At 49.8% G+C, this 15,407-nt stretch overlaps 1 protein-coding gene across 1 annotated transcript in view; it reads right to left on the bottom strand.

The window, feature by feature from the left end:
- The window catches only part of LOXL2 (lysyl oxidase like 2), a gene marked incomplete at both ends in the record, with an annotated part of 42,180 nt that extends 27,731 nt beyond the window's left edge, over positions 1 to 14,449 (bottom strand). Inside the window, 2 exons of the mRNA XM_084274034.1 lie at positions 10,543 to 10,718; positions 14,089 to 14,449. Coding sequence (XP_084130160.1) covers positions 10,543 to 10,718; positions 14,089 to 14,449 — 537 coding nt within the window. The remainder of the gene's footprint in view (positions 1 to 10,542; positions 10,719 to 14,088) is intronic.
- Between the last annotated feature and the right edge of the window lie 958 nt (positions 14,450 to 15,407).

Below are 15,407 nucleotides of genomic sequence, written 5' to 3'. Positions count from 1 at the left end.
CAACGTGTGGAGCAGCTGTGCTAATGGGGAAAACAGACTGCACATAAAAATCAGGAGCAAACAATACTGAATAGCTAAAGCAGATGTTCTTAACATCACCCTCTCCATCCTTTATGTACACGTGGAGACAAACACCCACAACAAGCTGTCGTGTCAACAACCTCATCTCCAAGAGCTTTACTTATTCTCCATATTCTCTTTTGCTCAGAGCTGCAGGGTAGAGCTGGGAAATGCTCTGATGGGTGCCTGAGGTATCTGAAACCAAGTCGGAAGCTGAACGCACGTCTGCCCAAGGTCCCACCTCAGCGATCAACAACCATCATGTAGAGCCTTCAAGAATATTTTGGGAGCCAAGCAGCTGTTCACTAAAGAGCAATGCTACTGCTAGGAAATAAAACTGGCTTGGCTGCACCCCACGTTGCAAGGAAGAAATAAAGAGGCCCCAAGCCAATGGGACACAGCTTGCTTGGGCTAAGGACCACAGCAGGGAGGCAGAAAACCAGGCACAAACCCACAGCTTCCTCAATGCAAGGGGAAAAAAATGCTGCTGAGGATTTTTACCCACAAAGCAAGAGGGGAGAGCAAGCCCAGAAAGAGTTAACTCCCATGGCTCATGCATCCTCCCCTTCTCTGCTAGCCTTGCGCAATCACCACCTATTCCGGCCAAGAGCTGTGGAGATGTGTGTGCCAGCCCCTTTTCTGGGATTTTTTTCCTTCCCCCTGAACTCCAAGTCTTAGAATTCAGCTACTAGTATAACTCAGACCTGGATCTCCAAGCTCTCTTTTGCTTATGAAACAATCTCACCCACACACTTGAGGTTGGAGCAGCTCTTGCCTTTGCTTTCTGCTCTCCAGAGCGCTGCTCTGCTCCCACTGCCAGCACATCCCTGTGCGTGGAGCTTGCAGGTCTGCTCCATCACCACTGCCTCCTTTGTCAAGCTGCAGCTCCACTTGCATCAAAGACATCCACACTGGCACAGACAAACTCCATGAAGGGAGTGAGTAAGCACACAAGTAGTAAGAAATCCTAAGGTATTTTTGTCCTGCTGGGGTTAAGCCTCCTGAGCCTTGAAAGGTGCGAAGAACCAGAAAGTGAGAGGAAGCTGGTACAGAGGGCAGGGGAGGAAGAGTACTACATCTCTTCCTGGATTCAGTGCTCCAGTGTCCACATCACCCCACTTTTCCCTGGAGTCACTGACTGTGCATAGTGATGCAAAAATCAGGTGGAAGCTAAAATAACTGTGGTCTGAGGCTGAAGAGATCCTGCTTGGTTCTGCCACCGGTGCCCTGTGTGAGTTCAGCTACTCCAACTCACTTCCCCACCTCCTTTTCTGCTACCTTTGGCCTCTGGCTCACACTTCTTCACCCCTTCTGGGGAAAGAGGACAACTCTAACCTCATCTCACCCACTCTGAGCTGAAAACCCTCTGCAGCAGGGGCTTCAGGTCAGTGTTTGCTCAAAGAGAAGGTGTGACTTTTTGGGACTTCCAACATCACTACAATACAAATGAATGTAGAAGTGAGAACAAAACAACAAGCATCAAACCAGTCGGGGTTGGGCCATGTTCCCCTCCACCCTGCTCCTTTCCTCTCCAAGAGCCACATCCAAGACCTGCCCTGCTGCTGCTGCTGCTGCTCCTCAGTCCCAGACACAAAAGGCCACCACAAGCCAACGCGCTGCGCTCCGTTACGAAACCAATGAATCTCAGCTTCAGAAAAGCTGGGGCCTGCCTGGAGACAGCAAAAAAAGAAAGGGGTTTGTTTTTGAGCTTTCACAAAAGGATTCCTGGCTTGGAAAGTTTTCACATGAGCCTCAGCTGCTTTTGTTTCCAGTCTCTGAACCAAATGCTTCCCCCATGGCTTGGGATCTGATTGCAAAAACCGACACAACTTTCATAACGTTTCCTTTCACCTTTTGCCATCTGTTTTGTGTTGGCAGAACAATTATGCCCAGGACATTGTGCCTGTGTCCTCCTCCACTGCCCAAGCTCAGCCATACCCTTCCTTCCTGCAGCAGTCCTGAGGATGCCCAGCCATCAATACAGGGAAGGAGATCCCCATTCCTAGAAACCCAACTGCTACTTTGCAGACACTACCCTGGTTGTGAATCACTGGCTCCTGGCTGAAAGCAAGCCACAGCAGCTGGGATTTCAGAGGGGCTTTCTAGAAGAGCATCTCACTGCTCACTTTAAACACCCCCCTGTGCTCAGTGATGACACTAGGAAACCAGGAGAGCCTCAGGTGCAGGAGGGGCTGAGCAGCTATGGCTGTGTGCATCTCCCTCATGGCCAGAGCTCTTGGATTTCTTGGCTTCCCAAACACCAAGACAAGAAGGCTGCAACACAGACAAGAAATAAACTGGTTTGGGTTTTTTTTTGTCCCCAATTACAAACATAACACAAAATCTTTCCATAGAGACTTTGTTCATCCCAGAGGCATCTTCCGTCCTGCATTTAAACCTTTCACTCACTTCCACTGAAGTCTCAGCTCCCAAGTCTTTTCTCCTGCCTTTTTAGAAAGCTCTCTCTTCACAGGCACTGGAGTGGGTGGAATCTGTTTGGATTTAAACATCTGGAGCTGTGCCTCAGTCACTAACAAGGTCCCAGCTGTTAAATAAACATGGGGAAATAGATGCTGCAAGACAAAGAGGGGTTTGCCTATGGGGGACAGCAGTCCCCTGGGAACTTTATGCTGTATTGAGCCTCAAGCACTTTTTGTTCTGGGTTTGTGCAGTACAAAAGGGTGAGGGATGAGAGTGCAATTCAGGATTAGGGTCCAGGAGCAAATACAGTGCAGATTATACATGACAAAAGCCTTTGCTAAACTGTGAGAGGCTTCAGCAGCGGCCTCAGGGCTGCCAATGCAAAGCAGCTAATGAAAGGCACCGGTGACAGGAGGGAGGGAGAGGAGGCAGGAGCACTGAACCCTGGAGATGCTCTGGCATGGGTGGGAGGCTCAGTTTAGGATAGGATGCTGCTCTGCCCCACAAGCACCATGGCCCAAGGGTTTTATGATGAGCAAAGCCTTTACATTCACCTTTTCCTTTCTACCAAGCTACTGTAAAGACAATCTGGATCAAATCACAGAGTGGTTGAGGTTGGAAAAGACCTTTAAGATCATGGAGTTTCACCAGCTAGTGCTGTAAGCCAGCCAGGTCTATTATCTGGCTGCTACACTGCAAAACAGAACAGGATCATACTCTGTCCTCAGGCTCAGGTAAAGAGTTTGTCCAGGGTATCACATCCAGCACGACATCTGACAGCTGCTTAGGGCCTGGCCACAGTGGGTGCAAGGAGATGAATGGGTTAACCTGATCCCCCAGAGAAGTGCAGCAAAAAAACCAGTGCCAGCCATGGTACTTTGAGCCCTACCAGCTCCACCAGCTCCTACTCCTGCCAGGGCACAAGCATCAGCTCTCTGCACAAACCCAGCATCCTGATGTGCTCCAAGCTGCCACAAAGAGACCCCTGAGGTAAGCAGGTAGAAACTATCACCCACACCTTAACATGACAGCTCTAAAGGAACCACCATCCTTACCCCAACAGCAGCTTCATCAGTACTTGTCTGGAGTTAGCAGCAGAAAAGCTGCTGAGACCCCTTCTAGATGCAGAAAGCACCAGCTTTGGTGTTACACAGGGGCTTATACTTAGTCAAGTAAACATTTACACCAGGGGGAAAGACATTAAAACACTGTTGTCATAACAAACAAGCAAATAAACCCTTTTATTGTCAAACACTGAGAGCTGCATGAGGAGACAGAGCTGAAGTCTCAGATGGTGGTGACCTGAGTTACAGCTGAGTCTTCTGCTGGTTTCCACGGCAAAAAGCTAAAAGGAAGATCTATCTGTGAGCCACAAGCAAAAGGACCCTTCCTCCTCCTCCTCTCCTTGCACCTTCCTCCTCCTCTCCTTACACCTTCCAGGCAGAAGCAGCCCAGACTACAGGAGCATTTTATGGTTCTCACCCACAAAGCCCAGTTGAACTGGGGGCTCCTGAGCAGGACTTTGCAAAGCCCTTTCCCACTGGTTAAGAAACCTGGACAATATAGTTCAACCCACTTTTAACCTGGCAAGACCAGAGCCTTTGAGCCACTGGGCTTTGAAGTGAGGTTTTTTTCTTGCTTCACCTACACCCAGAAGGGAGAAGCAGGACAGAAATAGCAGCAGAGCCTGGTATGTTTAGCTAGACCTTGTCTGCCCACCGTCTGGCCAAAGCTCTGGTCTGGTCTCAGGTACCAGATCTATTTGTGAACCTGCAAGGGCTGCAGCAACTTGATATATTTAGTGTCTGTCCTATTTGAAGCCTCTGTGTGTGCACACAGAGGAAGAGGGTGGACAACAAATATTTTGCTAGGGATGTTTTTTTGGGGGGATAGGTTGAAAAAAAAATATAATAACTAGCATGCATTTATTTAAGAAATATATTGAGGGTAGAAGCTGGTTCCTGTGGTCTTAAAATTGCTGGTCAGCCCAGGGAGGCAGCCACAGGTGGGCTGTGTTTGGACAACACAAAGCAGCTGCAGGTACTGTTTGGAAAGGTAGGGCCTGCATTGCCTGCTTGGGGGTTTGTGGACACAGGTTAAATCACTTTGATTTCAGAGCTTCTGGCATCCTGCAAAGACTTTGGAAAACGTTTGGGGCTGTGCCTACATTTCAGCTGCACACAGGAACCTCAAAGCGGGTCCACAGGCTGCCCACCCACCACCCAGACACTGTGAACAGCAAGACAAGAACCAACCATCACACTGCACTTCTGCATGGACTTCATCCTGCTCTCTGCAGCATATCTGTGGGAGGAGGAGTGTGGTCCAGGGCAGTCTGGATGCACAGATTCTGCTCCCAGCTTTCCCCCCTCTACCCTCCACTCACCCTTCAAACCTGGCCCACTCCCCCAGTCCCACCTGCAGACCAGATCTAGTGTTTACTTGGGGCAGCCAGACAGCCCAAAGCCCTGTGTGCTCCCAGATCTTTGGCCAACACATCAGATCCCACTCGTTATCTTTTACAAAGCCTGAATTATTGCTGCTCAGCTTAGGTATTTATAGCACCTTCTGCCTGTCCCTCTCAAACTCCATCACAGGCAACTCCAACCCACACTCTGGGTTCCCAGATACACACTTTGAGCACTTAAACCCAACATGATTAAACTTCTCTTCTCCCTCTCCTTGGCCTTGGTGCTCCCTGGACACCTCTCAGGCTGTGCCAGCCACGCTGTGATGCCAACAAGAGCCACCACGAGGGATAAGGCAGTGATGTGCCCTGCCACCAGTTAGACCCAGGCTGTGCATCAAGCCACTGATCTGAACTACAGCATCCAAACCCAGCCTTAACTTCAGGCCACACTGTGGCTAAAAAAGGGAGGAATGCAAGCTAAATCATCCCCCCCCTCAGCTAAACAACGGTGTTATTTTAGCAACAACTTTGGCCCCATCCCACTGGATGAGCAGATGCTTCCAGGGAGGATCACAGCAAGGGATCAGCATCAACCTCCTCGTGCTCCCAGCCAGCCACACAGCCTTTTAAGTTCACACACAATTTAAGCCATGCTTGCAGCACCTCCAAGCACAGTTCCTGCTTTTCTAAAGGACTTCTGAACCCTTTCAGGGTGTGCAGCTTACTCTCCCAGCTGGGGAGAGAGGATGTGCTACCAGCAGCACCTGCCTTTCCCCTCCTAATGTAAAAGCAGACAAGGGCAAGCCTCAAGCCCAGCTCTCTCCATTAACGAGATGCTGTCTGCATAGTTGGGCTGCAGACTTTAAAGAGGAGGGGGAAGCCCCCCTCACCCCCCATGGAAAATGCTTTCAGTGTCATTACACTCCTGCTGCTCTCCCAGCTTTGAAAAGGTGAGCACCCTCCAGCGTTTAGGCAGCCAGTGAGCTAAAGGGCTATCAGGCTAATTCTGACCAGCCAGCAGCCCATGAAAGAGCTGCCCTGCTATGCACATTCATCACCCTCCAAGAAATAATCCTTTGAACAAGTCCCAAGGCTAAAAGCTGCAGTGGCTGTGGAAAACAGCAAGCAAAAACCAGGGGAGTTTTTTCTGCCCTTTAGCAAGAGGCTGATGGATTTCAGACCTGCCCCTTGTCCTCTTTTAAGAGTTAACCTCTTCCTCTCCACCTGCCCATCACCTTACCACAGGCCTTCTGAAACATTTCCCTTTGGTCTGAGCCTGGCAACTCGTCTCACAGAACTGAGGGTCAGGCACTGCCCCTTCCCAACAGGACAGGGAATGGAAAGGCTCAGGGACAGGAAGAGATATGATGTAACCCTCAAAATATGAGCTGTGATGGGAAGAGATCTTTCAGAGCATATATATGTATAAGCCAAGTGGTTTATGGTGATGGAAAAAATTCATCCTATACTACTTATCTGCAGCATTTCCAAGCTGGGAAACGGAGGTATGTGCATTGTCCAAAACCAACAAACCTCTGCTCAAGGGCTATCACGTTGCTTTTAAAAGAGTGTGAACTCTCTTTGCCTGTCAGGTTTTAGGAAGCAAAGCCAGACCTGAGCAAATGTCAATTTGCACAGCCCCTCCGAGCTGGAGCCCCGTCAGCATGAAGTCAGATGTTGTCTTATACCTGCTGGCTTTCCGTGTTCTAGCTTGGCAGCCCCAGAGAACTCAGCACTAAAGGGCCTTTAAGATACTTTCTAAGCAATGGATTTAAGGTGATCTGTCTGTCCCTGGCAGCAGGAGCACACAGAGCTCCCCAGGACAGGGGAGGGAATTTGAAGTGCTCTGGCATGGGCTCGGTGGTGGGTTGACTGGGCTGAACAAAGCCCTGTTCCCCCTCAACGCTTGCAACAAGAGAATGGAGTGAAACCTCTGCTCCAGAGAAGGGCAACCAGGCTGGGGAAGGGGCTGGAGGGCAAATCCTCTGAGGAGCGGCTGAGGGAGCTGGGGGTGTTCAGCCTGGAGAAGAGGAGGCTGAGGGGAGACCTTCTCCCCACCTCCCCTGCCCTGCCAGGAGGGTGCAGAGAGGTGGGTGATGGTCTCTTCAGCCAGGGGACAGGAGATGGGACAAGGGGCAATGGGCTCAAGCTGCCCCAGGGCAGGGGCAGAGCAGATGGGAGGGGAAAGTTCTTCCCTGAAAGAGTTGTCAGGACCTGGAATAGGCTGCCCAGGGAGGGGCTGAGTCACCCCCCTGGGTGTGTTTAAAAAAGGGCAGATGAGGTGCTCAGGGACCTGGTTTAGCACAGGACAGGGACAGTTGGACTTGATCATCTTAAAGGTCTTTTCCAACCCTGTGATTCTGTGATTCCCCACCACAGCTCATCCCAACACATGAGTGTGTGCTGGGGTCAGCCCTTGCTCCCATTCCCCAGCTGGCTGTCAAACCATCGGTGTGCAGACAGTTGGATCCACTTGGGAAGCGTTGGGGTTGTTCCCAGCTAGTGTGGGGAAGAGACACGGGAAGATGCCATTCAATCTATAAGCTCTGTGCATCATCTTAAACCCTTAAGCCTGGTTTTAAAAGCAGCTTCAGGGCAAACCAAAATGCCTTTCATTGGAAATGAAATTTGGTCTGGTTTAGCTCCATCAGTGCAACAGCTGAAGCAGTGGGGCTGGGGGAGAGGGCTGACCACAGCATTGCTGCTCCATAGAAAAAACCCCAGGCCCCTCAAGCCCTGATCTCCTTCCAAAGAGAAAATAGCACTTGGGCAAGCTCTGAGCTACAGCCCAAAGAACCCCACAGCTTACAAAACGATGATGTTTCCCCTGATGAATGCGAGGTATGATGTGCAGAATTCCCAGGCATGTTAGAGAAGGCAAAGACTTTCAACTTGCATTCACACAAGCCTTTTGACCTCCCTGGTTTGGAGTTTGTGACCCTATGAGTAACCCTGCTCATCATCTTTGACTCAAACTATGTCACGCCAGCTGCTAATGAGATAAAGCAAAGATTAAGAAGAGGAAAGCTGAGGGAGGTGGGGGGGGGGGAAGAGTTTAAGCATCTGACAGCTAGCTGTGACTGAAGAGTACATCCACAATGGCATCTTAAAAATTTATAGCACATCACCTTTAGCCTGAATCACGCTGCAAAGAAACCAGCAGAGAAAGAACCTTTCAGCTGCCAGTGATCTTAGAGGGGTGTAGGAAAAAATCAGCTTGGTTTTGTAGGGTAGAAGCTATGGTACAGGCAGCTGTAGGGAGGGGAGAAGCACATGGACATACAGAGCTGGGTTAAAGCAGCCTCTGCCCAGAAAACACAACGCTGTTTCCTACCACCAGGACAGAGTGACTGGGAAAGCCAGGCTGAGAGCTCCCAGCTTACCACAGGCACTTAAAAATGAAGCTCTTCATCTGATTTACCTTTTTTCCCCCACCAGTTCAGCGTCTTCAGTCACTGGTGCCCCTTAGCAACTGTTGGGAACAAGCAACGTGTTCCTTGTCACATCAGTGGATGCTTTCATCCCCACCTGGCTCCCAGGACACAGGACATCTGACTTCTCTTACACCTTTTTCCCCTAAGCAATGCTGTTGATGAGTCAGGCTTCTGCTACATGAACTGCTTCGATCTCATGATTCATTGCACTTCTGTGTGAAGCTGGGGCGCCCACACAGCAGCAGCACAAGCTAGCCCTCAATTACCCAATGTGTTCAAGTCATTAGTCAAACTCCAGTGCTTACCTAGTGGAAAAGGGAGCCCTCCAAAGCCTTTATGATTAATATCTGAAGCATCTCAGAGCGAAACGACCTCCGTCTAGACTAAAGCATCTTTTCTTCCAGGCCTCTGCTTTGAGGATTCACTGTGGCTTTGGGGACTCACACATCTGCCAAAGGCATCAGCGATGTTCCATGATTTCGCCTCGTTCTCTGAACAACGGTGCCATTGATGGAGACAGCTTGGGATTCCTCTGGAAAGGCTCCTTTCCCTCCTTAGCCCGGTGAAGTAAGGTCAAGGCAAGGCAGAGTTCAGCTCTCACATCCTCTATCTGCACCCTTGCACAGGAGCTTTCTGTGAAAGGGCTGGAGCTGCCTGCTCACCCACAGCATCCTTCCTAAAGCCTCAGCAGGGCGAGGAAAGGTTGGACTGATCTTCCCTTGCCCAGTATGCTGCACTGCACGACCCTCCAATGGAAAAATCTGGTAGAGGAAAATGCTGAGAGACCCTTTCTAAATCAGCAGCTGTGAAGTAGCTGCTAGAATAGTTTTGAAGTGATGAAGAAGGCTGTATCTATTGTTTCAGATCATGCACGAAGCCAGGATCAAGCTGTGGAGACCACACTGTGGTATGTGACACATCCTGGTGCCCCTGGCTGCTTAAAATAAGATTTGACTGTGGTGATGGGATAGGCTCTTGTGATAAATTCTGCCCAAGGGTAACCACTGGATTTGCAGAGCATCCCAAACAAGGGAGATGGTACCACAGTCACCAGAAATACCTTCCAGCCTCAAAAGCTGAAGGAAAACAGCCTTTTTTTTTTTCCTCCTTTTTCCTTGAAAAACTCAGCTCAGCTTCTTCCCAGCTCATCATTCCCTCAGCTCTTTCTTCTGCAGAACTGTTACAAGGCCACTGGAAGGCAATTCAAGCGTTTTTATTCTGTCATTTTCCCAGGAATCCCAACCTCAGCCTGGCAGTCTTACCAGCCACGCTCTGGAACCTTTCCCCCAGTGACCAGCCCACGTTTTCCTCTCTTCAACTCCTTTCATCACCCCCAGTACTAATCCTCCAAATATTTCCATACAGTTATCATGGTTACTTCATCATTGCTTAGCCAAACTATGACAAACTACCTTCATATCTTTCCTTATAAATCCACCCACTTCAAGCCACAGCTGTCAGCCCTATTCCCATCTAAAGCCAAAGCCTAACTGCTGACCCCCAGCTGGTATGTCAGAGACCCCCAAATTGTTCCCAGGATCAAAAGGGGGGCATCAGATGAAAGAAAACTCAGTGATTTAGCACAGAGTCAGCGAGGTGCAAGGTCCAGGAGTACAGCACATACCTTGTCTCTCCCAAAACATTCTTAGAAATACAATAAATGCGTTTTCAATTCTGAGAATTGATTGTGGAATAGGAGTAATATACTTTGACCTTATTATATTCTTATATTATTATCTTATTCTTTATATAACGCTCTGAACAGCTGAAATGCAGATCTGAAAGTTGCACCTTTAGCCAGCATCTAAAAGCACTGTCAAGAGTTTGCATTGACCACAGTGAGCAGCCAGGATAACCTGTATTATGGGATAACATGTAGTAGCAGACACTCCTGTGTGCAGAAGGCTCTTGCTCAGCAGCTCATAGCTTTCATAGAATCACAGCCTGGTCTGGGTTGGAAGGGACCCCAAGGGTCACAGAGCTCCAACCCCCCTGCCACAGGCAGGGACACCAACCTCCAGGCCTGGAGCTACACAAGGTTGCTCAGAGCCCCATCCAACCTGGCCTTGAACACCCCCAGAGATGGGACACCCACCCCCTGTTCCAGCCCCTCACCACTCTGTAAAGAACTTCCCCCTAACATCTAATTTAAACCTTCCTTCCTTTAGCTTCACTCCATCCCCCTTGCCCTGCCATTGTATGTTTAAGTATGTTTACCTCTATTTGGTTAAGCAGTGAGTTGTCAAACTTGAAGCCAGGGATTCTCTTTTCACTGCAGACCACTCCCACGTCTTCGGTGTGTTTGCAGTCAGTCACTCCCCAGCCGTTGGAGGTGCAGGCTGCCAGGGTGGTCTCCTTGCCATTACAGTGGACATTGTCCATCCAGATTTTCCCTGAAGGGGAAAGAAAACAGAACTGAGACTCACAAAAGAGGGTAAATGTGGGTCGTGCTGATAGCTGGTGGGAAAGCAAGGAAGGGGAAAGAGATAACAGCTATAAATAAGCTTGAATCAACAGCTGAGGAGCATCAACAATCCACCTCAAGTACTTCCTAACTGCAAACAGCTCTGCCCCACAGCTTCCCCTTTCCCTTGTCTGCCTGGTAACAAAAACAGGCCCCCAGCCTGAGGCAGAGACATCTCTGCTGCATTCCCACTCACAGAGATAACTGACCCCTCTGATGACAGCCACTTCAGAGCAAACTGTGTCACCAGGTCCCCTCCGTTTGGCTGATTACACCCTGCCCTCTCATCATACTCACCACATCATCCCTCCTGTATTTTAGGCTTCTCTTCACATCATTTCCCCTTTATCAAATCCTCATTAAATCTCTCATAGGAACCAGCTGCAAGGTTTGAGCAAACACCCTGAATTTACAAAGGCAGATCTGGGCAAAAGCTTTAACAACCCACTGTTGTTTGGAACCTCCTGTTATTTGGGTGTTCTTTGAAAACCAATCACCAGGGTCCAGTTTCCAGACTGGAATTACCACTTTCCCTCCAGCAAAAAGCATGTGTGTATTCACACACACACAAACACACACACACAGAGGTATATTTAGCTCATTTCAGCTCATCAAGTGTCTCAGAACTCACTTCTAAGATAAATGAACAGGCAAAATGGAAATAAAATCAAGCTCCAGGCTTGGGGAAGGCTGGCTAGACAGCTGTCAGGCAGAGAAGGACCTGGGGGTGTTGGGTGCCTGGGACTGACCCTGAGCCGGCAGCGTGCCCGGGGGGCCGGGAAGCCCAACGGCATCTGGGCTTGTGTCAGCCCCAGCGTGGCTGCAGGGCCAGGGCAGGGATTGTGCCCCCGCACTCGGCACTGGGGAGGCTGCACCTCGAGTGCTGGGTTCAGCTCTGGGCCCCTCGCTCCAAGAAGGACATGGAGGCCCTGGAGGGTGTCCAGAGAAGGGCAACCAGGCTGGGGAAGGGGCTGGAGAGCAGCAAACCTTCCGAGGGGCGGCTGAGGGAGCTGGGGGTGTTCAGCCTGGAGAAGAGGAGGCTGAGGGGAGACCTTATCACCTCCACTGACCTGCCAGGAGGGTGCAGAGAGGTGGGGGTTGGTCTCTTTGCCCAGGCGACAGGACGAGGGCAATGGGCTCAAGCTGCACCAGGGCAGGGGCAGAGCAGATGTGAGGGGAAAAGTTCTTCATGGAAAGAGTTGTCAGGGCCTGGAATAGGCTGCCCCGGGAGGTGGTTGAGTCACCCACCCTGGATGAGTTTAAAAAAGGTAGATGAGGTACTTAGGGATCTGGTTTAACAGGACAGGGATGGTTGGACTCAATGATCTTAAAGGTCTTTTCCAACCTCGTGATCCTCTGATTCTGCAGCTGTTTCCCTTGGCTGTCCCAGCAGCCCCAAGCTCAGCTGCTTAATCCCCAGAGGATGGACCCACCAGCCCTCTCCATGCTCCCCAAACATGAGAGCAGAAAGATCTCCAGCAGAAGCCAGGCTCTGCAGTTTGAGGAAGGCACAATTCCCATTGCACAGGCTCTCTGCGTCGAGATGTACCCAGTGTTACTCTGGTATGCAGAAAACACTCCTGGTAAATCACGTGGCAATCAGTTTCTGGTTTATTTTCAAGTGTCATGGCCTCTTTCTTGCTCAGAAGTCTTCTACTCTTCCCCAAGAGCCAAAATCCACAGCCTGGGACAACATTCAGGGTTTCATGTTTCAGTCCAGGCCTGCTCGCTCTTTTACAGGCAAGTTTATAGGTGTGAGGACTGAGGAGTGGTGCTAAGTAACAGGCACACAGCACCTTTATCCCTGCTGCAGTGGAAACGACCTGTCTGTGGGTTACATCAAGAGTGTGCCAGGCTTCAGTGTTTGCAGGAAAAACTCCTCGTAGGTCAACATTCAGCTAACAGGGTACGAAAAGACAACCATTAAATCTGTTGAGCTACATACCATCACAGAGTTGTTGCCTCTCAAGCATGAGGATTTTAAGAATTTGGTGATATAACACACACAGAGCGACATTTCTGTGTCCAGTTCTGGGCTCCTCACCATCAGAAGGACAGTGAGGTCCTGGAGTGAGTGCAGAGAAGGGCAACCAGGCTGGGGAAGGGGCTGGAGGGCAAATCCTCTGAGGAGGGGCTGAGGGAGCTGGGGATGTTCAGCCTGGAGAAGAGGAGGCTGAGGGGAGACCTTCTCCCCACCTCCACTGCCCTGCCAGGAGGGTGCAGAGAGGTGGGTGATGGTCTCTTCAGCCAGGGGACAGGAGATGGGACAAGGGGCAATGGGCTCAAGCTGCCCCAGGGCAGGGGCAGAGCAGATGGGAGGGGAAAGTTCTTCCCTGAAAGAGTTGTGGGGGCCTGGAACAGGCTGCCCAGGGAGGGGCTGAATCACCCACCCTGGGTATGTTTAAGAAAAGGTAGATGAGGTACTTAGGGATCTGGTTTAGCACAGGACAGGAACAGTTGGACCTGATAATCTTAAAGGTCTTTTCCAACCCTGTGATTCTGGGATTCCAGTCACCTTTCCAAGGCTTTTTCAGCACATATTTGGGAATGAGATGCAAGAAGGTGGAATTATCCACACAACCACCACGTACCCGTTCAAAGAGCAAGAAAGGATGTACAGTTTGGGGTGGGGTGAAGAGCTTTTCCCCATCAGGAACAGCCTGAGAGCGTCCCAAAGGATTCTCTGAAATATAACCCTATATAGGCCATGAAGCATGCAGACCCCTTTAAGGTCTTACAGGCTAGTGTGTGCTGCAAAGTACAATACGTGTGTGTCTAGAGGCTAATGGGGTAGAGAGAGATCTGTATGGCATCACACAGGCAGCCTGCTCAGAGCCAAAACAATTCAGAAGCAAAGAACAACAGGGGGAGGGAGTGCTTAAAGCTCTATTTAACTCACTACAAGGCAACATAAACATGAATAGGGAAATGGACCTTCTACCCATGACATTTGTGGATGCAGTTTCCCCTATGATAAGCCTTACTGGCTACTGAAGAGCCTCCTACCCTTATCCACAGCCTCATCCAAGCATCTGCTCCAGAGCTCACACAGCCTAACCTGGTCCCTCAGCTTTTTGCTTCATCATTCCTTTCTCCTTGTTTCAGCCCAAACAAGCAAATACCTATTATTCCAACTGTTTAATCTAACAGGGCAGTGATTTTGAGAGGCACTGCTTCACCACAAAGCTATTTCAATTATGCTTGTAGGAAATAACCATACACATCTTCAATGGGATTGGCGTTCTGGTGGGGTTGGAAAGACAGAGAGCACAAGGCTGCTGCTCTGGAAGTTACCTTACCTTCTCCTTTCCCATACTTGGAGCTTGGCAGCCAAGACACTGCCTCCACATAGCCAAGCTCCCTGCAGACCACGTGTGCAGCGTGGATGGAGAAGTCATCGTCGCACACCGTGCCCCACTCGCCGCTGTAGAACACCTCCACTCTGCCTTCGTTGTGTTTCCTCTTCTGTCCTGCAAGCCTAAGCTGGATTTTGGGAACGTTTGCTGGCCTCTGGGGGGGCTGGTACACTTGTGGGGGTGGCTCAGGGTAACCGGGGAGGTAGGGCCAGTGTTCGTACTGGGCAAGGCCCAGTGGGCTCAGGGAGGTGAAGAACAGCACGATGAAACAGTGGTTATGGGTAAAACCCAGGATTCTTTCCATATTTTTCCAGTGCTCACAGTTCTCAGAGCCAACTCCTCTGCTAGCAGCTGCTGATCAGTGCAGGTAGGTACCGTGTGGCTGTCCTGAAACAAAGGGAAAGCTTGAGTAAGGCTTCATAATGACCCAGACTTGCTATCTCCTGCTTCAGGAGGAGGATAAAGCTATGGAAAAGACTACACACAACACACTGCCTGTAAAAACCAAACTCAAGCAAATTATTTCCTGTGGGGTGGAAGAACAAACCCACCCCCTCCCCCCCCTCCCCAAGAAAACCACTTCTAAGTCTAGGCCAACTTGCTAAATAGTTTTAGCAGGAGAATATTTTTTTCCAGGGCAAAACTCTACAGGTTGTAAGTGCTAGCAGTTGATTTTCCTGTTTCTCTGCAAATCCCTGAGTTGGGGGGCTCTAGCAAGAGCCAACCTTGGTTCAAATTCTATCAGGACAGAACTGAACCATTTTTCTTCTGTATTTCCTTCAATAAAAGCAGCCAAATTCATCACTTGGTGAAAAATTTGAAGGCTAATGGCATGCATTAGAATATAATGAGAAGTAATGTATTTATATTGAAGCCTGTTGGCCAAATATGATGGTACAGACTTATTTCTGCCACTGTCATCTGATTTTGTCTGTAGAGAAACACTTCACAGAAGGAATCCTGCCTAACCTTGTCTGCTGGATGCAGCAGTGGCTAACAGTCTCCAGTTTTTGGTTGGAAAAGTCTGGATGGGGATTTACCTGTCCTACAACTGCTACATCCTTAAATAAACTAGGGATTGAAGGTATGAACCAGCCACTTTTTGATCTGCTAGAGGAATTTCATCTAGGTGCTGTGCAGAGTTTAAATCCTGGTCCGTTCCTGCCTGCTTCCTGCTCACGTCCTCCCCAGCCTTCACAGAGGCTCCCAGCACACAGAGTGGTCAAGCAGCACACGTGGGGGTTGATGATTGAATAGTTTCC

This window comes from Gallinula chloropus, assembly GCF_964237585.1.
Source record: "Gallinula chloropus genome assembly, chromosome: 21".
In the NCBI taxonomy this organism is placed as follows: Eukaryota; Metazoa; Chordata; class Aves; order Gruiformes; family Rallidae; genus Gallinula; species Gallinula chloropus.
This window is presented reverse-complemented; position numbering and strand designations above follow the sequence as displayed.